This window comes from Chionomys nivalis, chromosome 8 (assembly GCF_950005125.1).
Source record: "Chionomys nivalis chromosome 8, mChiNiv1.1, whole genome shotgun sequence".
In the NCBI taxonomy this organism is placed as follows: domain Eukaryota; kingdom Metazoa; phylum Chordata; class Mammalia; order Rodentia; family Cricetidae; genus Chionomys; species Chionomys nivalis.
The window spans coordinates 45,804,644-45,829,580 of record NC_080093.1 but is presented as its reverse complement, the minus strand read 5'-3'; the positions used below and the strand labels follow the sequence as shown (position 1 = coordinate 45,829,580).

Here is a 24,937-nt window from a genome sequence, read left to right as displayed (position 1 = left end):
CAAGAGGCCCTGGAGAGCTCTGCTACAGGTGGGCAGAGTACTCAGGCTTTCCTCACGGTGTCTTTCTGTTTCTGCAGCTGGGAGAGGTGAGCTGCGAAAAGGTCCCTTGCCAGCCAGTCTGTACTGACCCTTCCTGCCCAGGTAAGTAAGCCCTGAGCCTTTCCCACCATCTTCCCCTGCAAAACTTTCCAGAGATATAGGCCTTCGAAAGGGCTGCTACAGTGACCCAGGCTCAGATAGCATGATCTGTTCAAGGTCAAACAGTTAATGGCAGGCTGCTGCTTCGGGGCTGTTTATTATGAAATACCAAATGCCAGAGTCTGCAGGTGGGGCTAGTGTTGCACCTTGAACTTCCCCAGCCTCACCCATTCCTCACCCCCTTTTTGAGACAGGAGTTTTACGTTACCCAGGCTGGCCTTAAATTCTTAAATTTAAGGAACCTTCCTGCTTCAGCCTTGTGAGTTCTGAGACACAGTAATGGCCCTAGACTCGGCTAGTCCACACGGCTCTTATTGCACAGTTACAAACAAGACACAGTGCTTTGTTGTACATCTCTGAAGTTTTGATGTGGACACAGCTGGCTACTTAAGAAAGGTCCCCCTTGGGGGCTGGAGAGATGGCTCAGTGGTTAAGAGCATTGCCTGCTCTTCCAAAGGTCCTGAGTTCAATTCCCAGCAACCACATGGTGGCTCACAACCACCTGTAATGAGGTCTGGTGCCCTCTTCTGGCCTGCAGACATATACACAGACAGAATATTGTATACATAATAAATAAATATTAAAAAAAAAAAAAAGAAAGGTCCCCCTTAACTGTGAGATTTCAAATGATGTCTAAGACTGGATGGAACTACACCCTACTTGAGAGCACTGTCAAACTAACAGCAGAAAGGTTCCTAAGTGACTGACTGACTGGTAGTGGAGACAGTATGGGTACCCTGGACAAAGTGTGAGTCACAGCCTGGGCAAGATGGGGTGGGATGCTATAGACCGACATGCTACTCATAAGACGCACAACAGAAAATTTGTGAGCTGTTCATTTTTGGAAATTTCTATTTACTATTTAAGGACAGCAGTTGATTGTGATAACTGAAGTTACAGAAGATAAAACTTTGGATAAGGGGGAACTACTGTATTCTCTTGAGCTGGTTTTCTACCTCCTACCTTCCCAGTTCATTGAGCTCCCTCCTTCCCTCCTTCTCTCCTTCCCTCCTTCCCTCCTTACCTCCATCCCTCCCTCTCTCCCTCCCTCCCTCCCTCCCTCTCTCCCTCCCTCCCTTCCTCTCTTCCTCTCTCCTTCCCTCCTTCCCTTCTTTCCTCCCCCCTCCCTCTCTCCTTTCTTGTATACCTATTTCTCTGGGCCTTCTTTCTTCCCACTCTCCATCTCCCTTCCTTCCATACACGGGTAATGTATGTCCTGTGGAAAATACTGGGTCAACTTTTTGTTGAAATCTCATGGGTTGTGTCAGGACTGTGTGGTTGATAGTAGGGGAAACTGAGTCAGAGAATGTCAGGAGTAGACTGGGTCTCTCACAACACATTACCATAACCTGGTCCTGAAGGAGCTTCAAGGAAGCCCAGTGATGCAGATGGCTCCCATGGTCTCCAAAGCTGTTTAGAATTTTAATTTCCCCAGTTTGCTCTGTGCATAGACATCTCTTCTTTATGTCTTTTTGACTTCTAGAAAGATAGTAGTTTTTCCCCACTCTCTTGTAAATGACATTGCTTCCTTGGAAATGTCTGTTTCATATCTTTGGCCTCCCAAAGTCATGCCAGGATGTGGTCTGCTCCAGGGAGGTTTAGGGCTGGGGACAGTGCTGGGGACCATTGGGGACTTGGAGGATCATGCTTCCCTTTACCCATCACATGCTCCAGAAACTCTGTCGCCAGCACACCAGTCACCTGTAACACCCATTGAGCAACTCTACAGGAATGCCTGGCTCAAGGGCCTGCAGCTATCTCAGTTTTCCAGATGGGGTCCTAGAGACTGGGGGAGAAAGTTTCTAATTGGTGTTTTTTTCTCTCTCTCTCTTCTTATCTCTTGCTCTCTGCAACTGCTCCGTGTGAGGAAACTAAGATCCAAAGAGGAGACATGCTGAGCTAACTTCTTTCCCAGAGCACACTGTCAACTCTGCTTACCACACCCCCAACTCTCTGTAAAAGGAACTCTTTATATTTACCCTTAATTTTATAATATAAACAGTACAGATACCCTGGACAAAGCGTGAGTCACAGCCTGGGCAAGACGGGGTAGATGGTATAGACCATCATGCTACCCTTACCCATAACTCCCTGTAAAAGGAACCACCACTTCGTTGAAAGAGACTGGTGGAATGGCTCAGCAAGTAAAGACACTGGCCTCAAAGCCCAGTGACACACATGGTTGAAGGAGAAAACTGACTCTTGCAAGTTGTCCTTTGACTTCTACGTGTGTCCTGTGCACATGTGCATACGTGCGCGCGCGCACACACACACACACTGTAATAAAAATAATAATTACCTTCAGGCACAATTCATAGGCCACCCAGTTCGCACATTTAAAGCATATGACTTAATAATTTTAGCTCTGTGCAGTTGCCCTCTAGAGGACTTGAAGAGAATACCAGTGGGCACAGCAGCATCTGCCTCCTCTCAGCTGAACCTTTCTTAAGGTTTATTCCTCCTTTGCTTGTCACTGGCTATTTTATTTTTGCCAAACTTCCTTTTCTCCTCTGAGCCACACCCTTACAGTGTGAGGGGTGGTAGGCAGAGACAGTTACTAATTCACTCTCATTCATTCATTCATTCAGTGCTGGGGGTTGAATCTAGTTCACTGCACTTGTCTAGTACGCATGAAGCCCTGACTCAGTCCCCAGCACCACATAAGTTAGATGTAGTGGTGCATTCCTATAATCCTCAGGCAGGAGGATTAATAGTTCAAATTTGCTGGGCTAGAAGTCACGAACCTTTTAATTCCAAAACTCTGTGAGTTCAAGGTCAGCTAGGTTTATATCTATACACTAAGTTCCAGGACATAGTGATATCCTGTCTCAAAATAAATAAATAAGTAAATAAAAAGTTGTCATCCTTGGCTATCTAGTGAGCTAGAGGCTAGCCTAACCACATGGAATACTGTTTTAAAATTTTTAAAAAATGGATTACCTATTTTTTGGATAGTTTTAAGTTCATAGCAAAGTTGAGTGGGCTACAGAGCATTCCTGTACCGACTGGCTCCACAGATCCGTCCTCCCCACAGCAGAGTGATACATAGCTGCTATCACTGGTGCGCCCAACTTGACCTGTCCTGACCCCTGAAGGCCGTAGCCGGTATGAGGGTTTAGGTTCAGACATCCTCTGTGGTCTTGCTTCTGGCCTTGCGTCAGTCTGTTGGGATGTCCATTTTGCAAGTGGGGAGACAGAGGCCCAATATTAGACTCTTTCTTTCCTTATCCTTTGGTCTCTGACACTCTTCCATGTGGGAAACTAAGACCCAGAGAGGAGGCAGGCAGAGTCACGTGCTTTCCAAAACTTCCTGGGAGGGTTTCTCCCGTGAACTGCCTTCTTCCACTCCTAGTTTCTGTTCGGCTTTCTACACATGGAGGTCGAAGGCAGCCCACTATGGTCCTCACCGGGAGTGTTGAGTCCCCTGTGAGGATGGAGCAGGGTGTCTATCCCCAGAGTGGCTCATGTCAACTAGAGTGAACCCTTGTGACCCTGTTTTCCTACCTCTGTCTAGAGTCCCTCTTTCCTCCGAAAGAAAGGCAGCAACCCTCCCCTCGTGGAGACCTTGGCAAAGCTGCTCAGAGCCTTCATGGAGACCCTGAAGTCCCTGCCAACTGTAGCTCCTGCCCAGGGCCTCCATCAGCATCACCTGCAAGGCCCATGCTCCAGCTCCTGCAGCTGTTTCTGAGAACAAACCTGTCTGGTGCACAGACTGCATTCCCAGGTCCACCAGTAGCCCACACCTCATCCTCACCTCCACTGGAATCAGAGGGCACATTTCTAGGGGAACCTGGAGCCTCCCAGCCTCCTGAGCCCTCAGCAGGGTCTTCGGTCTCTCCTGGATCCTCCATTCTACCTCCAGGTTTTCCAGGGTCTCCTTGGTCACCTGCCACTCCAGAGAGCTCTTCCTCAACCTTTCGGGCAGCATTCCAGTGGCCTGTGTCTGCCACCCATTTGACTGAAGCAGAAGCACCTTCAACGACTGGTCCTGACCTCTCAGAGACCCTCCCTACCCCCTTGAAGCCTCAAAGACTCTCTGCTGCTCTCCTGGACACCCCCACCCCTGCTCCCCAACAGCCTACAACAGACATCTCAAAGAAGGAAGAGTCTACCATCTGAGTGGCTCGCCATGCCTGGGATACACCAGACAGAACTCTTTGCCAATGGCCTAGTGGGTGTGTGTGACCCTGGGGGTAACCCAGTGGGGTCTCAAAGAAAATGGTCTGTAAGTCAAGGAGAAAGGCAGTGGAAGAAATAGCTCAAACACCTGACTTTTGGACTTTTAGCATCTGGAATTGTGAGAACATAAATTTCTGTTTAGCCCCCACCTTTGACTGTGGTATTGGTTACAGTAGCCCTGAAACCCTAAGTCAGCAGTGCCCACTCTGGCTTGTGCAGAGCCATGCCTAGTGTGATCCTGTCGCTGCACACTCTTGACACTGATGTCACATAACATCCATCCTAGAAATGTTTTGGGGGTGCCTATTATCTCTGTCATTATGCTTTGTTTTCAACACTGATTTCATGCAATGTTCATTTCAAGATGTGTTTGGGATGTCCCCATCCCTATTCAAACACTGAGCTGCTAATCTCTCTCCTCACAAGATCACAGTCCAGAGCAGGGGACAGCTGCTCAGACGATAGGTGTTGGAGGTCAGTGAAGGTCAGAGGAGTGTGTGTGGGGGGGGGAGTGGGTGAAAGGGGAGAAATGGAGGGGGAAGGGATGGAACAGATGCTCTGCCTGCCAGGCCTCTTTCCTTCTGCATCTTCCTAATACCATTCCTGAAGGCTTTCTCTTCATTCATGCCAGTCACTCTTGGTTTATCTACACGGTAGAGTCTTGCTTCTCAGCATCCTGGAGACTGAGGCAGGAGGATGCTTAAAGTTTGAGATCTACCTAGGCTACCACAGTGAGTTCTAGCCTGAGCTACACAGTGAGACCCTGTCTAACTCCAGCATACCTTATGGACCCCAAGAGAGCAGTCATTAGCATCAGTGGCCTTGGGAATGCAATCTTTATTCTCTCCCCAGAACAGGGCTTTGCAGAGCTCCCGATAGCTGGGGTTGGCGCTCCTGGATGGGAAGGCCTCATGAGCCTTCGTGTCTGTGTTGGGGTGTGCCTGGCCATCCTCTAAAGGAGACCCAGCACTCACACAGCAGGAGCCAGACCAATCCTGTTATTTGCTCGATCAAACACGGTGAAATACAGCCTTAGGAAAACATCCCCCAGCACCCACATCTCAGGGTCCGAAGAGTCATCTATGTCTTCTTCGAAGTTGCTGGAGCAGATGTGTGAATGACCCTAAAAAAGAAGGGCACTGTATGAACCCAGCAGCCAGCTGCTCAGCCTTTTTTTTTTTTTTTTTTTTTTTTTTTTTTTTTTTTTTTTTTGCCAGGGTATCATGTTGCCCAGGTGACCTTGAATTCCTGATCTTTCTACCTCAGCCTCCCAAGTGCTGAGATGACAGATGTGCACAGCATGCCCACTTTATGCAGTGTTGGGGACAGACCTTGGGGCTTCCTGCATTCTAGGCAAAAAGCTCTACCAACTGAGCTACATCAGCTTGGTGTCCTCCCTTCATGAGCTGTGCGGCTCTTGCCAGCTGCTGCAGGGTGGCTCGCCCAGCTGGGAGAAGAACCACTTGTAGCTCCCTTCCTATGCTGCCATTTCATACCCTGGCCCAGCTGGTCCCTCTGCAGAGCAGGCTTTTCCCACTCTCCGTTGGGCAGCCTCTGGATGGTGCATGACCATCCCCTTCAGTAACTGCTTCTTGGGCTGGCACACTCTCCTCCATGGCCCTGACCTGCAGATCCATCTAACCCAGCTGCTATTTCCAGGATTTGAAGAATAGCCCCACTGCCAAACTCCTCACCTTCCAGATGTAGGCACTGGCTGGCACCGGGTAGGTAACACCATTGATGGTGAAGACAATATCGGGTAGGGTGTTGATAGTGTCGCACTTGAGGACATACTGTCAAAGGGGGAGGCTGGAGGTTAGCCCAGTCACTCCTGCATCAGTGTGTGGAGAACCCAGATGGCCCTGCCATGCGACCCTTTACCTTGCCATCACTAGAGGCCTTGGCACCAATGAGATTCTGGATGTTACGGATTGTGTTTCGGGGGCCAGTCAGCAAGGAGGTCCCTGTGTCCATAATACCTTGGCAGCCACCTTCACAGGCAATGACCTCCCCATTCATGGAGATGCTGAGAGGCAGGAGCCAAAGAGGACACCAGGATTATCATACAGCCCACACTCCCCTTCTCTGACTCCAAAACAGTCCTTCAGCTCTCCACACCCACCCTCCTGCTTGGTCACTTTACCTTTTTAAATTTATTTATGGTTAGTTATTTATTTAGAATGAAGGCCTTGCCATGTTTTCTGAGCTTGTCTCCAATGTCCTAGCTTAAACAATCCCCCTGCTTCAGCCTTTCCAGTGGTTTGAACTACAGCTGGATGCCACCACATCTGACTTTCTTGACTTTCCTGACCAACTCTACAGCTTCAGAATGAAGGCAGGCCCCGGTGGGCATCCGACACTCCACAGCAGGGAGAAGAGCAGCCATTTGCTGCATAAGAGGCCGTCTCTCCAGCAGGCTACCTCTGTGCTGTTCCCATCCAGGCAGTGTCCCAGGAAGCCCACACAGATGGCCAGGCTGCCGATGTCCCTGAAGGAGGCTTAAGCTTCCATCTGGTGACTCTATGCAGTCTGCTTGGTTTTTATCTCCATGTACCTAGGTGTGGCGGGTTCCCAGGTGCCCTGTTTTCTCTCCCACCCCCTTGCCTAATTGGCTGAGATGTCAAGGTTTTCAGATGGAGGATGGAGACTTGTCTCTGCTCCTGTCTGTTCTCTGGTGTGATAATCTCGCTGTGGGCCCAGGATTACACCCACCTTGGACAAGAAGCCCCAAGTCCTGGCCAAACTAGGATGGTGGTCGATCACTGTGAATCTTCTTAGCACTGTAGGCCCACTGTGTGACCCCACCCTCCCACCCCTCCCCGCCGCCAATCTCACTTTAGGGCTTTATACTTCACACCTAGCCCTCTCTGCATGGGCCTTTTCCAGAGACTCCTGCCTGTTCAAGTCTGTAGATGGCCTGTCCTTTGGTTAGTGCTCTAGCCCCAGGCCTGACCTCCCTTCTCTGGCTGAGATTTTTAGGAGACCTGGAGGGGTTAGAGGTGTTTGTCTTTGATGGGTGTGTCTGCAGTGCTAGAGACTGGATGTTTGTGTGTGTCAGTGTGTGGCACTGTATGTGTGTTTCTGGGGTTGTACATGTTCAGGCTTCTGTGTTTGTATGACTGTCTTGTGACTTCATGTGTCAGCACAAAGTCAGTACCTGACTTTGCATGTGATTGTATGTATCATTGCAGGTGCAGTCATGCATGGCCATGGGCCTGTGTTACTCCATTTGTGTGTATGTGTGTTTACATGCTGGTGATAGTATCCAGGATCAGGAATCAGGTGTGTCAATGTGTGTATGTGTTTTTGTGTACATGTTGGAGGTATCATCCAGGAGCCGGAATCAGGTGTGTGTGTGTGTGTGTGTGTGTGTGTGTGTGTGTGTGTGTGTGTGTACATGTCGGAGGTATCATCCAAGAGCAGGAATCAGGTATGTGTGTATTGTGTGTGTGTATACATGTTAGAGGCAGTATCCAGAAGCAGGAATCAGGTATATGTGTGTGTATGTGTGTTTACATGCTGATGATAGTATCCAGGATCAGGAATCAGGTATGTGTGTGTGTGTATGTTGGAGGTATCATCCAGGAGCAGAAATCAGGTGTGTGTGTGTGTTTGTGTATGTTTGTGTACATGTTGGAGGTAGCATCCAGGAGCAGGAATCAGGTATATGTGCGTGTGTGTATGTGTGTTTGTATATACATGTTGGAGGTAGCATCCAGGAGCAGGAATCAGGTAGGTGCTTACCTGTCCAGAGTTAACTGCCAGTAGCTGGGTTTGGACACAGGCACCCAGTGAAGCTCTCCACTGTAGTAGGAGGGGTCCACTCCACCCAGCATCAGCATGCTGCCCTTCTCATCCTTGCTGGAAGGGAGAGGAGGGGGAAGGGTTTACTGTCTGGTAGAGACTAGTGGGCAGGGTCTCTTAGACTTAGCAGCACACCTGACCCTGCCAGTATTGCTTTGTGTTGCTGGTGTATCCATACAAACACACACACACACACACACACACACACACACACAGCACTGCTCAACAGGCCTCTTGGGAGTTCCATGTATTCACAGACAGGGAAGGTAAGGCGAGGAGGGCCGAATACCCGCTCCAGGTCAGCTACACAGCTCACGAGTAGCAAAGCTGAGGTCTGAATGTGGATAGCTGGCTACAGAGCTGGATTCAGGACACCCCGCCATGCTGTGGAGCACTTCGGTTCCTCTGGAAGCTGGAGCAACTTTATGGTTAAAACATAATTTGTCAGAGACGTGTGACTTCTACCTGTCTAGACAGTTGTTTTCCAGAACACGGAGGCCTGGGGCAGCCAGGAGTGTGCTTTCCAGCTCACACCGGGCTAGCTTCACCTCAGGGAGCCCCACCCCCACCCCAGGCCAATTGGTTCTGTCTGATTTATTGTTGTCACAGACAGTTACTCCCTAGGCATCTTTCCCCTTTACTGCCTTCTTGTCTTCTGCTCCCCCCCTTTACTGTATCCTTACATGAGGTGCGTGCAGAGAGGCACTCTGTGCTTAGCAGCTGCCTATTGAGAAGTTGTTGAATGAATCATTGTGGACCAGATTCAAGTGTTCCCAAGGGCCAGAGAAAGATTTGACTGCTTACTTAACGCTAGAACTACTTGGTCATGCTAGAGAGCTGAGATTCCTGGAGCTCAGGTTCCCAAAGATCCCAAAGCCATAGAATAGACACACGGGCACACACCTGCCTCCCCCTCTAACACTTGGTGGAGAAGAGACACGTATCAACAGGACCTTGCCACCTGTGCTGTGCCTTCGCGGCTGTCCTCCTCTGGGTCCTTAGCCCATCAGGGACTTCGATGGAGATGAAGAGCTGATGGCCTGACTACCGCCATGGGGAAGAACCCTGAAGACTGAGTTTGAGACCCGCCTCTCTCAGCACTAGGGCCATCCTGGGCAAAGCCCTTCTCGGAGCCTTAGTCTCCTCATCTCTGACTGAGAAGAGGGACTGAGGGAGTTAGTTTTCGCTAGAGGGGCTCGCTGTCAGCAGTGGAGGCTGTGCACACTGGGAGACATCCACGTCTCCTGAGTGACTCAATGCCTTGCTGCTGTGCAAAAGCAGCCACAGGCAAGACGGAAATGGACAATCCAATGAAACTTTGTTTACCGAAGCAGATTACGGGCCAGATTTGGAGTCCAGACCATAGCAGGCAGACACCTGGACTTAGATTATGTCTAAGGAAACTTCAGGATCAGAGGGTCAACAATTTCTAGTGCAACCGGCAGCCTAGAAAAAGGGCCAGTCTGGCACAGGCTCACCTGCTCAAGTAGAAGGCAAAGAGATTCTGGGGGATGAGGCCTTGCAGCCACAGGTTGTCAAAGACAGGCAGAATTTCCTGAAGGCTAAGGTCAGGGTAACCCAACCCCAGGATACCATCGAAGACTGCATATTCCATGAAAGTGCCAGGTTCCTCCAGGCTCAGGCCAAATGCCTGGGCCACAACCATGAGGTCCCCAATCTGTGAGAGAAGAGGGTGTCTTTACATTAGGCTCTGAAACGGGGGCTATGGCATAGCTGGGCTTTGGTGGAACTGAGTGGGGAGATGGTCTGACCCACAGAGTATAACTGAGTTCTGGCCATGCCATGGGCCACTTGGATGTGAATCCCATTCAGGGGTAGACTGGCAGGTTCCCCTCTGGTGCTGTGGGGATCGCCAACCTCCATACCCCGATGCCATCTGATTTTATACTCTTATCCAAATGGGGAAACTGAGATTCTGAGTGTAGCCTGAAGGTTTTCACTGAAGATGAATGGAGAGCAAGGTGTTTTCAGGGAACTACCCATGGTGATCTTCTCTGCACCGTTAGCAGGCAGGAACCTGCTATATCCAGGTGTTTATCTCAGTGTAGTTTTGTTTTTAAGACTGAGTCTCGGGGCTGGAGAGATGGCTCAGAGGTTAAGAGCACAGGCTGCTGTTCCAGAGGTCCTGAGTTCAATTCCCAGCAACCACATGGTGGCTCACAACTATCTGTAATGAGATCTGATGTCCTCTTCTGGTGGGCAGGTGTACATGCAGATAAAACATTGTATACATAATAAATAAATAAATCTTAAAAAAAAAGACTGAGTCTCACTATATGTCCCTAGCTGCCCTAGAACATGCTATGCACACCAGACTGTCTATGAATTCACAGAGCTCTGCCTGCCTCTGCCTTCTGGAGTGCTGGGATTTAAGGCCTGTGCCATGCCTGACTAAGCCACCAGTGTCCTTAGGGATATTTGGACTGTGAAAAAGCTGTGTGTGTGTGTGTGTGTGTATGTGTTTGTGTGTGAGTATGTGTGCATGCATGTGAACACTCAGGGATTTTGCTCATTCTCAGGTCCTTCAAGGCCTCCCAGGCTAAGAGCCTTTTGATGGAACATGGCTCTCCTGAATCTGTGTTCTGCTTTTCCTGCCTAGGAGCTCAAGGCCCCTTCCCTGACTGTCCCCAGAGGCCCAAACCACAGGGCTGTCCCCTGAGTGCACTTCTCACTTGCCTGCTTATTCCGTCACACCCCAGCTCTTTGGCTTTCCAGCTGTGTGACCTTGGGCACAGCACTTGCTCTCTCTGCTCACTCAGCTGGGAAATGAAGCCCTAGCAATGCCGGCCTTGGACTTGTTGAGAAAATTAATGGAGTTATTTTGAAGAATGTGCCCAAGCTATTGTCTGGAACAATGTGGGTCATGCAAGTGACTTATTTTTATATTCCTCTTTCCTCTGCTAGTGGCAGAACCAACTTGTGTTCTCCTTTGGGGAAGGAGCTGCAAATCTGAGCCTGGGGCATCTGTAGCTGGGAGAGCTCACAGTTAGGGTAAGGTTACCGGGGAGGGGAGCCCCACAAGCTGCCAGCTGGAGCAGAAAGGCACTCCCAGCAGTGTTCACACCCAGAACCAGCCCTGTGGTAGACCCTGGTTCCCGGGTTACCTTGACAGTATCATAGGCAAGAAATCCTGACATCTCTCCTGAACCGTAGGCGACATTCACAGGTCGGCCCGAAACAAGGAAAGTGGAAGACCGCAGAGGGTTGAAGACCTTGTGGTTAGCTGCAGGACACAGGCAGGAGGCGACCCTCAGGTGTGCTGGGATAGGAGGGATGATGAAGGGCAGGGCAGGGCAGGGCAGGGCAGGGCAGGGCAGGGCAGGGCAGAATGCTCACTGCAGGCTGGGCTGGAGCAATAGATGGATGGTACCCATAGGTAGGCAGAGCCAGTATCCAAGACAACCTTGAACTCCTGAGGGGGTGTGCCGATGCTGATGATACCAACGTAGACCAGCTGCAGGAGAGGAGGGCCATGGCTAGGGCTGGTCCGGCTGCCTTGTCTGTCCCCTGGCTTCTGGGATGCCTGCCTCCATGGTGCTGCCCACACTGCCAAGCCTCTGCTCAAACCAGGGCTTCCTTTTAGAAACACTCCATTCTCTCTCAAAGGTTTTAAATTCTTTCTACCTGTCAGGAGCCAGCTTAAGTGCCTCCTCCAGGCTGCCCTCCTGGGTCACTCCAGGCCCTGGTGCTCTTTGCTTTCTCCAAAGTCAAAATAGTTACTACCAACCAAGACCACTCAGCCAGTCCTTTCACTGGGCATTTGTGTACACTCCCTTGCCTTTCCCTCTCTCCCTCTCCTCTCCTTTCTTTATGATAGGTCTTCCTATGTAGCTCAGGCTGGTCTCAAACTTTTGATTCTCCTGCCACAGCTTTTGCTGGGATTGTAGGCATGTACCACCATGCCCAGCTGACATTTGTTCTTTGCCCATTTCTCTGGCTAGACTGTAAGTACTGGAAACGGAAACTAAGCTTAGTCAAGTATGCTGGTGTACACCTTTAATACCAACACTCAGGAGGCAGAGACAGGTGGAGCTCTGTGAGTTCGAGGCCAGCCTGGTCTGCCTAGCAAGTTCCAGGTCAGCTGGAGTTGCACAGTAAGACCTGTCCTGAAAAAAAAAAACAAAAAACCCAAAGCGAATGCTCCTCAGAAATGACAGCATCTTGCTAGGTGACCAGTGTCCAGCCCATCTCAGAGCTCACTAACTGGTCACTGGTTGAGATCTGAGTCTGCAGGGGTGGGACTCCTCTACCTGAGATACCAAGCTTGATTTGCAATTGTATCTGCTGACATTGGGTTAGATACTGGCTCGCCTTTGCTTCGGGCCCAGGGATTCACCTATGTGAATAAGAACAAAAGTCCAGTTGTCTAGTGACTTGTCACCAGTGTAGAACAGAATGTCTGCATGGTAATCATTAGTCATTGCTAGGTGCAGTTAGCCAGCACAGCCCCAGATGGGGTAGGAATGTGGTCTCCTTGGAGTACGGGATGGGGAACAATGGGAGGGGGGGGGACACAGGTTCCTGTTCCTCACCCATGAATTTTTTCTTCCATGTGTGAGTGTGTGGTGTATGGGCGTGTGTAGGTGCAAACAGAGGCCAGAGGAGGCTGTGAGGTGTCCTGCTCTGTCGCTGTGCGCATTATTCTTTTGAGACAGGATCTCTCACTGACTGTGGAGCTAGGCTGGCCGGCTACAACCCCAGTTACTCCTCTTTCCGCTCCGCCTGCGCTTGGGGTCAGAGGTGAGTGTAGCTACATCTAGCTTGTGTTTTACGTGGGTGCTAAAGATTTGAACTGAAGTCCTCACACTTGAGCAGCAGGTGCCCTTAACTGCGGAGTCATCCCAGTCCGACTCCCCACCCTTTCTGGCTTGAGGTACCCTAGCCCTAATACAGTATTCCCCAGAAGGGCCGCAGTGCTGGGCAGTAGCCCTAGGGGGCGCTCGGGAGCCCGAGCTCCGGCAACACTTACGTCTAGGTAGTTCCTCATGGGCTCATAAGTTACTGCTGGGTTCCTGCGCTGCTCAAGGAGCACGTGGGCGCGGCTACGAGGGTACTTCTCCAGGTAATCCTTCAGCATGTCACTTTCCCGCAGGTTTTCTCGCATAGACTTAATCTTCATCAGAGGGATTCTTTAAATGAGCATTGGGAAGGAAACTAAGTGGGGGGGGGCATGGGAAAGAGAGAGACACACACACAGAGAAACAGAGTGTGTGTGTGTGTGTGGGGGGGGGGGCACCAAGGGGCAATGAGGCAACGCGCACAAGGGCAGCTGCACGGTGGGTTTTCCAAAGACCATGACTGGATCAGGCCACACAACACAATGAATGGGAAGAGCATGGCAGCGTGCCCTTTTCCAACCCTGGTCTGGTGTTCTCGAGCAAGCCATGGGGCCATTCTGAGCTTTAGCTTCCCTTTCTGTAGAGAAGATGGGACGTAACTCTCCTCACGCTGACCGCTGATGGGGCCGGAGTGATGGATAGGAAGCACCTGGTATCTACTAGGTCCTAACAGTGACAGCTGTTGCTGTCACTCTTCCCCGAAGCAGCCTGAGAAGAGGGATGGAAGATCAGGCATATGACACCCAGTTTCCTTTCCTTGTGACTCGGCTTTGGTCACTATGCTGGTTACGGTCAAAGCTAGGCTTAGGAAGTAGCCCCCTTTTTGTTTTTTGTTTCTTTTCTTCCCGAGATAGTGTCTTCTGTATCAAACCTGATATATAACTGAGGGTGACTTTAAATTTCTTTTTTTTTTCTTTTCTTTTTTTTTTTTTGGCTTTTTGAGACAGGGTTTCTCTGTGGTTTTGGAGCCTGTCCTGGAACTAGCTCTTGTAGACCAGGCTGGTCTCGAACTCACAGAGATCCGCCTGCCTCTGCCTCCCAAGTGCTGGGATTAAAGGCGTGCGCCACCACCGCCCGGCTGTGACTTTAAATTTCTGATCATATCATCTCCACCTCCCGAAAGCTGAGACTATAGGCAGGCACCGCCGTACACAGGAGGAAATAGTCCTCTGTACCCATCTCGGTTCAATCAGAAGTGAGGGATGAGAGGAAAACATAAAATACAAGGGAGCTAAATCAGGGAGTCAGTTAGGGAAATGATGAGGCCTGAGAAACAAGAACCCAAAGACAGAGAAAGAGAGGTCTGTGGACAGAGACACTCAGAGGTGGGAAGACTCAGGGAAGATCTGTAGACCCAGAACGCGTGCTGAGAGAGATCTAGAAGACGATGGAGAAGAAACACCCCTACAGTCGCACGAGTGGCACATGGAACGATTCCGGGGAGTGACATCCATAGAGCCCACGACGTGACTTGTGCCCTTGGATTTGGGTGATCCTGAAGACTTCTGGGCCCTTCCGGTGCTCTTGGCAAACCATCACTGATGAATGGGCACCTGAACTTTATGAAGGCCAGGGAGGATTTTATTTCCTTCTCCAGCCCAGGATGGGCCGGGGACTAAAAGGGTCAGACAGTTGTACAAGGTTGAGAGAGAGCCCAGGAGGACAGCTGCTCCATTCACCCTGTACTTACTTGACCAAGCACTCTGAGAGGGCCACAAGCCAGAGAACCCCAAGCCACTTCATGATCCCTTCCCAGGTTCAAGGTGCTTAGAAGAAGTGCGTTCTGGGCTGTGTGAACTGCTCGTTAAATAGGCCTGGCCTGCTCGAAGCTCTAATCAGCTCCGAAGGGCCACTAATGGGGCTTGATAAGAAATGCAAACTTCTCAAAGCATCTTTACCCTAGCAGGGGCTGAAAATTCTCAGAATCCAGGGCGTTTAGAGACTGAGAATGTAACACCAAGCCACCTGACTTCACTGTTGTTATCGTGGTGATAAAGACACTGTGGATCAAGTGGCAAAGTAAGTGCTAGGTACCGTGTCTGCCCTTCAGGTCCCACGCAGTCCCCAGCAGGCCACGAGGTGTGTACCGCTGTCTCTACGATCCTCGTTAGAGAGCAGATTGCTGAGAGGAGTAGAAGGCCAAGTCTGACAGTCCGAGCTGGGTGGGTATCCAGGACCCACATGGTGGGAAGATAGAATTGACTTCCACAAGCTCTTCTTTGACCTCCAGACACCACTGTGGCGGCACTCAGGTGCCCACCCACCCACCCGCGGAAAATACGAAACTGTAACATTAAAAAATGTAAAATGTATTCATCATAAATGAAAGACTTTTGAAAAATTTAATTTTCTCCAAAACCAAAGAAGGACAGGCAAAGCAGTCCTTGCCTTCATGGAGCTTACAGTCTGGAGCAAGGTGAGCCTGCTCACGACCTAGGATATAAAGTGGGTACGAGGCTGGGTGGCCATGCTGGGCTTGATGCTGCATTGTCTCACCACAAGGGGGCAGCCGCGAGTCATCTCTAACCTGCCCCTGCCATGCTAGAAGGAAGTCATGGTGCCAGGTTGGGCACATTTTCAAGAAAAGTCAGAACCTGGATATTTATGTGAAATTCCTGCTCTTTAAATGTTAGCAGATGGGATATTATGATGGCTGCGCTTTGGTTTTCATACATTGTTCCCTGCTCCTAACTTCTTCCCTGCAAACAGGTGACAAGATACCCTACATCCCAGCTCCACACACGGTGGGAAGTATTTCTGCGGGGCACCATGAAGGATGTGTTAACCTTAGTGCTTACCCTTTCTGTTCTGTCACATTTTTTACACTCTTTCTGGTCTTGTTTGTTTTTGTTTTTTGAAACAGGGTTTCTCTATATATCCTGGCTGTCCTGGAACTTAATCTGTAGAACAGGATCTAACTCACAGAGATCTGCCTGCCTCTGCCTCCTGAGTGCTGAGATTAAAGGTGTACATTACCACCACCTGGCGACATCTTTGACATTCTTGTTGAGGCCCCTGTGGCAAAGTTTCCATAGGAAAGCAAATGGACAGGCTTTGGGGAGCTTATCAACTGGTGTAGGTACCTGTAGTGTGCCGTGCACTGCAGACTCTGGAACTCGTCATTTCTGGGAGATCCAGTGCCCTCTTCTGACCTCCGTGGGTACCTTCTCTCTCTCTCTCTCTCCCTCCCTCTCTCTCTCTCTCTCTCTCTCTCTCTCTCTCTCTCTCTCACACACACACACACACACACACACACACACACAGAGAGAGAGAGAGAGAGAGAGAGAGAGAGAGAGAGAGAGAGAGAGAGAGAGAAATGAACAAACAACCACAGATCATGGAACTGTTTCCCCAAGCTCCAAGCCCCTCAACCTGAGGAGGGCTCACAGGAGCCCTGACTTCTATCAGTTGGGGAGAAGAACAGAGAATGTACCATGTAGCTGTGGCTGGCATCCAGGGCACGGTGCAGCCTGGGGCTTGAGCCTCGCTGTGGAATCAATGGCAAGCTGCAGGTTAGACAAACCCATGACTTAAAAAAATAGTTCCCGCTTGATGAGCACCTATTGCAACTCCCCAGATAGGATGCAGGTTTGTCTGCACATCCAGACATATAAATAGGAATCTATTGTCTTTTTTAGCATTTTGTCAGAAAAACACCCCTGGGAGCCTTTGGCCTGGCCTGGGATACACATGTTCAGCTCCTTAAACTGGTACTATATAGTATAGACCATAGAGTAATATGGCCCCGCCCCCAGGAGTCCAGGGCCCCTGTGCTCGTCACTCATCCCGGGGACAACACTGGGCAGGAAACCCAAACAGAGAATGGATACTGAGTGATGTTAAAGGTGGCATTTGGGGCTGGGACTGCGGCTCAGTCGAGTGCTTGCCTAGCACTCTCCGTGATCCGTCTCTGGCAGCACATCCTCTAGGTGTGTATTGAAGATCAGTAACTGGGGGAGGGAACACGGGGGGTCAGGACTCCAAGGCCAGCCTGGATTATAAAGCGAGTTTGAGGCCAGCTTCAATTATATAAGATCCTGTCTGAAAACAAATGAATAACTGAACAAAGAAAAATTGAGCCCAGGTTGGAGGTATCCATGTGTAATGCTAGCACTAGAGAGGCTGAGTCAGGAGTCTGTGGCCAGCCTGGGATCCATAGTCAGTTTTGGATCCGACTGAGCTATGTAGTGAGTCCCTGCCTGACCTTCTCCTGGTAAAAGGGCAAAAGAAGCAACAAATAAAAACCCCAATAATCCTCCCATACAAAGTGTAATGTTGCTTAGAATAAGAGAGATTGGGGTTTAGATACAGATATTTTAAGAGCTCCTAGGTCCTGGAGATGAACAGAAGCATCTACGGTAAAATAACACTCCTGTTTTGTTTTGTTTTGTTTTGTTTTCTAAAAAAGTCTGATAAAAAAAAGATAAACATTTTAAAAGGGTGAACATAGGGACTGGGGATATAACTCAGCTGGCGGAGTGATTGCCTAGCACACATGAATCCCTAGCACGCGTGACGCCCTAGCACACGTGATGCCCTAGCACACGTGATGCCCTGGCATGCGTGAAGCCCTGGGCTGGAGCTCCAGCCCTGAATTAAAAAACCAAAAACACCCCCTCAAAAAGCCAGGTGTTGTGGTGCACACCTGCAATCTTGGCAGTTGAGAGGTAGAGGCAGAGAGCCACGATTTCAAAGTCATCCTAGGCTACCCAGGGAGTTGGAGACCAACCCGAGTTACGTGAGATTCTGTCTGAAAAGAGAGGAGCATGTAGCTGAGAACCCGACACTGTCATGGGATACCAGTAAGATCGACTTTTAGGTTTGAAGTTCTTCTGTAATAAGTTGAAATGTTTCCTGTTTTTGAATTTTATTTTGATTTTGTTTGAGATTGGGTTCTGTTGCCTGACTTGAAACATGCCATATAGGCCAGGCTGGCTTCAAACTTGTGATGGTCCTCCTGCCTTGGTCTCCTAAATGCTGGGATTACACTAATGTGCTGCTACACCTGGCCACATTTCCATCGTGAAGTCCTTGTCCTCAGTGATATGCCCAGAGGTCCAAGAAGAGGAGACTTGGGCAGCTTGGCACTGGCTCTGGAATCTCCCTGTGCCCTGCTCCATCACCCCAGGGCTACCTAACCCAGTTTGCAACTTTGATGAGACTGGGGCAGAGCTTAGAAGCAGGAAAGATGGGGTGATTTTGAGAAGTAACAAATTGAGGCTCTTTCTCTCTTGGATTTCTTGGCATTGAGACCATCTGCAGGGTAAGGGAAATCAACCTGCTTATAGAGGGAGAGAGAGCGAGCGCAGGATGGAGCAGCGGAATGTTCTGGAGGGTGGCAGATACACAGTGAGTGACAGAGAGGAGAGAGTTGTTGGTGTGGGATACAGGAGGGATCAGATGGGAAAGGGACCTTGGAAGGGAACCAGGAGTTTGCAGGGTAGGAGAGGTGGTGAAAGGGTCACTTAGGGTAGTGGGTCACATAGGGTGAGCCAAGGGCTTAAACAGCTCACCTGGCCACAGAAAGCAGACCTCAGACTACGGCAGCACCTACGAGGGGTCTGTCCCACGTGTGTCTTCTGGGACACGGGTGCTGGAGGCTGGATCTGATTCTTTGTGCTCCGATTCCTGCTTCATATGAGGCAGCCAGAGTCAGTGACTGCTCCTGTGCCACAGGAAAGGGGACAGCTGCAGCCGGTGGCTCTTTGATGACTCTGGGTATTGAGGTCACCTCAAAAGCTCTGGACACCGAGAACACCTCTCATCTTAAAATTCACCTGCCCCTCACTGGCATGCCTGGAACTCAGAGTCCTCTTCCTGTTTTCCATCCTTTAAGGGAGGTGACTTGTCCCCCGGATCAAGTTTCTATTGAAGAGTCCTCAAATTTCCCAATGGTAACTTCTGTTTCATGACATCTCATAGAATCTAAGTGGCACAGTGTCCCATAGAACACAAGGGTTCTTTGGTTCTTGGTGGCAGGTAGGTTGTAATTTGGGTGGGTAGCACCTTGTCTGCCTTCTTCATCCTGAGTGCTAAGCAGACATCACCAGTTGATGCCAGCACTCCTGACCTCTGGATAGAGCCACAGGGTCCTGAGTGACATAGATCCTCTTCAGCCAAATGTCCTCCTAGTCAACATTGGCTCTTGGTTGGGAGTGACTGATATTTATTTCCCAGACCCATCTCCTTTCTTTGGAAGAGGGAACACTGAGACTTGTGACATGTGACTAACCAGGATCTTTAAGGTAAGGCAGAAAGTACTGGAATCCAAGGCTTCTGGGCTTGGGCAGTCTCTTTCCGGAGTGGGGTAGGGGATAGATGCTGAGCGCTTTGAGAAGGGGAGACAGAGATGCTCAATGATACGGGCAGCTCTCAGGGGTTTGCAGCTGCCCCACATTGAGGTTCTTTGCCTGTCTCCTCAGTTTCAGCCTCACATCTGTATCATTAGATCCACAACCTTGGAGCAGCAGGAGAGAGTCAAGGGACCAAGGACCCACAGGGGCAGCTGCAGCTGAACTGGCAGCAGGAAGCTGCAGGTGGTACAGGTTAGCGCTGGACCATGCCCAGCCTGGCAGCCCACAGCATTTCCTCCTCTCCTATGTTAGTATGGCGCTGGCTCAAAAAGTCACAAGCACCTTCTATCTGGACTCTGCCAGCAGGAGCTGGATGTCCTATGAGGCATGCAGCCCAACACAAAATTGTGAACTTACTCAAAATATTACAAGACTTTTTGTGTGTGGTTTTGTTGTCTTAGGTGTTAACTTTGAAATGACATCATGTCACAGGGTTGGAAACACATTGTAGTCTTTCTTTGGGGAAACCCATGGTTGAACTGAGCAGCTCAGATGAAGCTGAAGTCCAGGGCTTCTTGCCTCTGCTGCTCGAGAGCATCCTTGTAGCTTTGAGTACTCTAGAGAGGGAAGGAGACCACACATGCTTCTTGAGGACCTTGTTTCAAGGATCTGGCTCAGAAACAGGACAGGCACCTGGAAAAGGCCAGGCCCTTCTCTGTTCCAGTGTCTGCCAGACACAGGCCTTGGGACAGGTACTGATGAGAGGGAATGCAGGAAGCAGGACCTGCCAAGGGTGGGGCCATCATTGGGGGCCACATGGTCACACCAGGGAAGATTAGACAAGAGTATTTACTCTCTCTTTCTCTAGCCCTATCAGGGCCTGGGTGTACCTTCCAGGAAAATGGGAGAGGGCAGACAAAAGCAAACCAAGAGGGCAGAACCATTGTTACAGGTAGACGTGACATCTTCATTGCTACTGAAGATAGCTAGCTTAGCCATGTAGCCTGAGCCCAGAGTAAACTTGGCTTTGTTGACAGTCCTGACTACCCTAACTCAATCACACACAGTCTTTCACTCTGAGCCAAGAAATCAAGGGTGAATGAGGCTTTAGGTCGTGGTGGGTAACGAGGTACAGAGGTCCCCTAGGTGATAGTGTTATGTTCAAGTACAGAGGGAAGGCAATAGATGGGCAAACAGCCATTTATTGGGCTTTGTTATCTCAGCTTGCAATTACAAATCCTCCTCCCTGGAATGTTTTTCCAATTGTGGTGTCCTTCTTTCTTTGAAACATTTTATGTTTATGTTTATTTTTTTAAATTATGTGCAGGCATGTGCATGCATGTGAGTGCAGTGCCTGCAGAGGCCAGAAGAGAGCATCATATCCCCCAGAGATTGTGAGCTACCAGACCTGGATACTGGGAACTGAGCTTCAGTTCCAGGCAAGAGAAATGTACACTCAACTGCTGAGCCATCACTCTGGCCCCACCATAGAGTATCTTGAAGGAGGATTAGTTCTGGGTCTGTCCCTGGCATGACACATGGGAATCAAAGTGCCATAAAGCAGAAGGGACTGGGCCAAGGTCAGGGTGCTTTAGTGACATAGCATGAGCTGGGACTTGGAACTGGGCCTGACAAAGAATCTTCCATCTTCCAGCTGTGAGGCTGAGCTATAGCTGGGACTGGCCAACTGCAGAGTTGAAAGGATGGCTTTGTGGCCTCCAGGTCTAGTCTATGGGTCCAGAGGACTCTTGACCTCCAACTAGTCCTGGGGCTGCTTTGGGGATTCTACGAAGCCAAGTAAAGGCATCTTTCCGAGTGCATCGTCTCCCAGGAGACTGTTTTCTGCCACCAGTTCTCCCTCCCTCCCATCATACTCAAATGGTCCCCACCATGACTTGGCACTGGGGCAGAGCTTGCAGAGAGGATGTAGCTGTTTGCCTCCCCGCCCCCGCCCATATTCTGTCCAGTTGTCAGGTTCTGGTGGCTTGGGGTTTAGCTTTAGCAGGTTCCAACACCTGCACGCCAATACCATGGCACACAAAATGGAGTCTCTGCTTGCCAGCTAAAAAATAAAAATTAAACAAAAATCACACAGGATAAGAGTTGACAAAGACAGTCAAGCTCACCTGCCCTGGCTGACCCTCCTGACCCTAAGAAACAGCATCAACCTGGCTTTCTGGAAGCTGCTGTAAACAGCTCTCACTCTGACCCGTATGAGACATTTGCAAAACAAATAACATTGAGTCCCTATCAGGTTGGCTGGCACCCAAGAGTGGGCAGTGCCTCGCATAGGTAGCTGACTGTCTTTTGTACTGATTTCTTCTGCAGTAACTGTGCTCCAGGCTGGGGATGTGGTTCAGTTGGTAAAGTGCTTGCCTAGCATGTGTGAGGCCCTGGCTTCTATTTCTGACATGCATAACACCGTGTGCATGGCAGTGCATGCCTGTAATCTTAGCACTTGGCAGGCAGAGGCAGAAGGTCATTCTTGGCTACTTTGTCTTTGAGACTTCTAGGACAGCATAGACTACCTGAGATCTTAGAAAGCCTGTCTCAAAAAAAAAAAAAAAAGAAAAAGAAAAGAAAAAGAAAAAGAAAAGAAAAAAAGTGACTGAGGAAGGTGGATTACATGACCGGGCAGCCCATGAAGTAGTGAAGGGGAGGGTGTTTTGCCCAGTGGGAACAATGAGGATTATCTTAAATCTAGAATCTGAAATAACAAATTTGGGAGCTCCTGCTGAAAATGTGATGGCACAAAAGAGAAAAAGATGTGAAATTGAAGTTGCCTAAAAAGGGGGGGGGGGCTACAACTGTGTTTATAAGGCTGATGAGTGATTGGAGCCTCTTGATTGCAGAGTTGGAATGTTGCAGGCAGAGGGTCAAATTGTCTCAGAATTATCTCTAGTCTCCTTGATAGCCATTGTTCACCTCTGTGCCTGATCTCACATCCTTGTGATTGTCAGGTAAAACCTTTTGCAGTTCCTTAACCCAGCAGACCCCTAGCTCCACTGAGTGGAAAGTAAAAATGTATCCAACAGCCTCTCAAATCCAAGCAGAGAGTTCTCCTAATTTGCTGTAGCCCACTTATGCGATGTTCCCAGAAATGTATTTGAAAAATGCCTTGATATATGACTTGCTTTTGTTGTTACAAACTTCCTGAAAGCGCTTCTACTTTGGAGGATGTTATTTAAGGCAATCTGACTCTGTGTCCCAAGCCATGGTCACTCTTACTCGGCTCAGAACAAAATGTCTTTCATTCCCTTTGAGATGAGTGCTGTTTTGTGTGGACAGAACTAAGGTTCAAGTGAAGGAGCAGGAGGCTTTGGACTACACTGAGCCTGTTGTCACTGGGGCCTCTGGACTTTCCCCCTTAGTATGACCCAGCAAATCGCATTTTGCAGAAGCCAGTTTGTGCTGGTCTCTGACACTAGCAACGAAGGTCTAATGTATAGCAAAGCGTGGCATCCAGGTGTCATGGTTTTCTTAGGCTGGAAGTTTATCTACCAGGGTCCCCATCACCACCACTACCTAGAGGGCAATGGGGAATGGTGTTCACTTTTCAGGGCTGGTTTGTTCCCATGCCATCCTGGGGCTTATCACTCTGGGCGAGTGAGAATGAATCAGGTCCGATGTTTATACAGAGCTACTCATCTACAGAGGACTTAAGTGTAATCTAGGATTCTGACAAAGGGTGACTTTTAGGAAACCGATTCAGCTGTTTGCAGAGTCTGAAGGGGACACTCGGGACCGCAGTCCTTCTAATCCTGGGGCCAAACTATGAAAATAAGTGTGTGTGGGCAGGCCAGGGGCGCCGCAGCACAAGTAGCCCGTCTGGGCCTCCCTTTGGAGATTCCAAGATTTAGCTCTCAGGACTCTCAGAGCGGTTTGAAAGGCATGCCTGCAAGTCTGCGCAGGCGTACTCGCTATGGGCGGAGTCCGACCGCGGGGGCGGTGCCTTCCCGCGCGGGCGGGGCCGAGTGGCCCTCCGCGGGTGTGGCTCCCGGCTGCCGTCAGCGTCTGAGTGTCGGTATCTCGGCAGCTCGGAGGCCCACGAGGCGGGACGCCTGAGGCACGGCGGAGGGCCAGTGCGGCCGGCTCCCGGCGCGGACTCGGGAGGGAGTCACATCCGGCGGGGGCGGGGCTCGCGGATCCCGGAAGTGCGGGCGGCGACTGATTGCCCGCGGTGGCGGCGGCCCCGGCAGGTGAGCGCCGCTGGGGAGGGTCCCGGGCTCTGGTGGGCAGCGGCGGACGGTGCTGGAGGCGTTGCCGGCGAGCTCAGAGGCCCCCTCAGCCACCCGCCTGCCTGGCGGAGGCCGGCGATTGGGCGCAGTGGGCGCGTGACTACCCGCGGGCCTGCGCCCCAGCATCGCGGTGGGAGGGCTGGAGGGTGGGAGGCTGTCCTCTCCGGTCGCCTCAGCTCCGCCCCCTCCCACCTATCTGCTAACGCCACGCAGCCCTTCACCCTCTGTAGGAGCATCTTGTGGTCAGTGTGTCATTAAGGGCCACTTTGCCCTTTCTACGGATGGGGAAACTGAGGCCCGTGTGATCTGACTTGCCCTAGCGTTGTAGTGGGGTTGGAGGGATTCTGGCCTTTGACTTGGTGGCCTGTGTCTTTCCCCAGAATAGCAAGAGGTTGGGATTCCGTTCTTCCCATTTCTTCTGATCCCCGACTTGAACTGTCCAGCGTAGCTGAACTGTCCTTGTTCCTGAGCCTTCCAGGTACAAAGGACAGCAATGTATGGTTCCAGCATGTGCCTGGTTCTCCTTTGTTTCCCACCTCACAGCCGGTTAGGGGTGTTCTTCCACTTTTCGGGTGGGGGAAGGCATTTCCCAAGGATATACCTTGTCTCTCTTCCTGGAATTGCTCGCTTTGAGCCAGGGAGCCTCACAGAGTCCCAGGTCTCCTTCATTGCTCCTTGCCTCTTATCCAGGAGTCCACTCAAAATGTGCCATCCCACATTTAGTGACTGTCAGCCCTAAAACTGGAGATGATGGTGACATAGGGACTTAGGAAGGACTCTTATTGGTTGGGGCTCAGGGAGGGATCTGGGCTTCTGGGTGCAATACTGAACTCTGAAATGAGTCTTTGTTCTTGGCCGTCATAGTGCCCAGAAAAACCTTTTATCCTAACCTTGGAAATCTGGCCTAGTGCCTTTGTAATTTCCCCTCCATAGAACCCATGATAGGCTGCTTCACGGGGGCAGTTTTCCATTGCTGTCCTGCCAAGCGGTAGTTGTGATTGCTTGTGTGGCTGTCCTGTGCTGGGTACTGTCCTTGGGGTGTTTTGAACATACTGGACACAGAGAACACCTCTGAGTGACTGGCCATCCCAGTTAGGTCATTTGGCTGGTGTCAACCAGTGAGCGGCTAGCTGAGTTAGGATTTTTAACCCTCTTGTCTCTTTTTTTTCAAAACAAATACATTTAACTCTTAATACTGCCTTCCTGATGCGTCAGTTGCTAATGTGTTAGAGTTTAAGAATGATGTATGATAATTTTTGTTGAAAATGCAGAGCCCCATTTCTAGAGTCTTGTGATGTTATCTGGAGGGGACTCCAGGAGTCTATTTTTAATACACACATTGGGTGATTCCGATCTTAATGCAAAT

The 24,937-nt window shown here is 50.2% G+C and overlaps 3 protein-coding genes across 3 annotated transcripts in view; 2 read left to right on the top strand and 1 right to left on the bottom strand.

The window, feature by feature from the left end:
- Vwce (von Willebrand factor C and EGF domains) overlaps positions 1-4,317 on the top strand; it is a 29,040-nt gene extending 24,723 nt beyond the window's left edge. The window contains exons 19-20 of the mRNA XM_057779116.1: positions 78-141; positions 3,713-4,317. Of these exons, the coding sequence (XP_057635099.1) occupies positions 78-141; positions 3,713-4,317 (669 nt within the window). The remainder of the gene's footprint in view (positions 1-77; positions 142-3,712) is intronic.
- A 1,030-nt stretch (positions 4,318-5,347) lies between these two features.
- On the bottom strand, positions 5,348-14,783 carry LOC130879855 (pepsin A-5). Its single transcript, XM_057778692.1, has 9 exons — positions 14,731-14,783; positions 13,172-13,331; positions 11,539-11,656; positions 11,307-11,425; positions 9,660-9,859; positions 8,122-8,238; positions 6,259-6,403; positions 6,072-6,170; positions 5,348-5,500 (listed from the first exon to the last, which is right to left on the bottom strand). The coding sequence occupies exons 1-9, from the start codon at positions 14,781-14,783 to the stop codon at positions 5,348-5,350; spliced, it is 1,164 nt and encodes a 387-aa protein (XP_057634675.1).
- An 8,524-nt stretch (positions 14,784-23,307) lies between these two features.
- Positions 23,308-24,937, top strand: part of Vps37c (VPS37C subunit of ESCRT-I) — a 28,078-nt gene continuing 26,448 nt past the window's right edge. Inside the window, exon 1 of the mRNA XM_057778297.1 lies at positions 23,308-23,532. The gene's annotated coding sequence lies outside the window, so the exon portion shown is untranslated. The remainder of the gene's footprint in view (positions 23,533-24,937) is intronic.

What these genes read in the sequence shown, in the direction of transcription:
- LOC130879855 (XM_057778692.1), bottom strand. Translation starts at nt 14,783, where the DNA reads ATGAAGTGGCTTGGGGTTCTCTGGCTTGTGGCCCTCTCAGAGTGCTTG. An exon ending in TTTGCCTTCTACTTGAGCAG is followed by an intron (nt 8,239 to 9,659) that starts GTGAGCCTGTGC and finishes TCTCCCTTCCAG; the next exon opens with CAAGGATGAGAAGGGCAGCA. An exon ending in CCAGTGCCTACATCTGGAAG is followed by an intron (nt 5,501 to 6,071) that starts GTGAGGAGTTTG and finishes CTTCTTTTTTAG; the next exon opens with GGTCATTCACACATCTGCTC.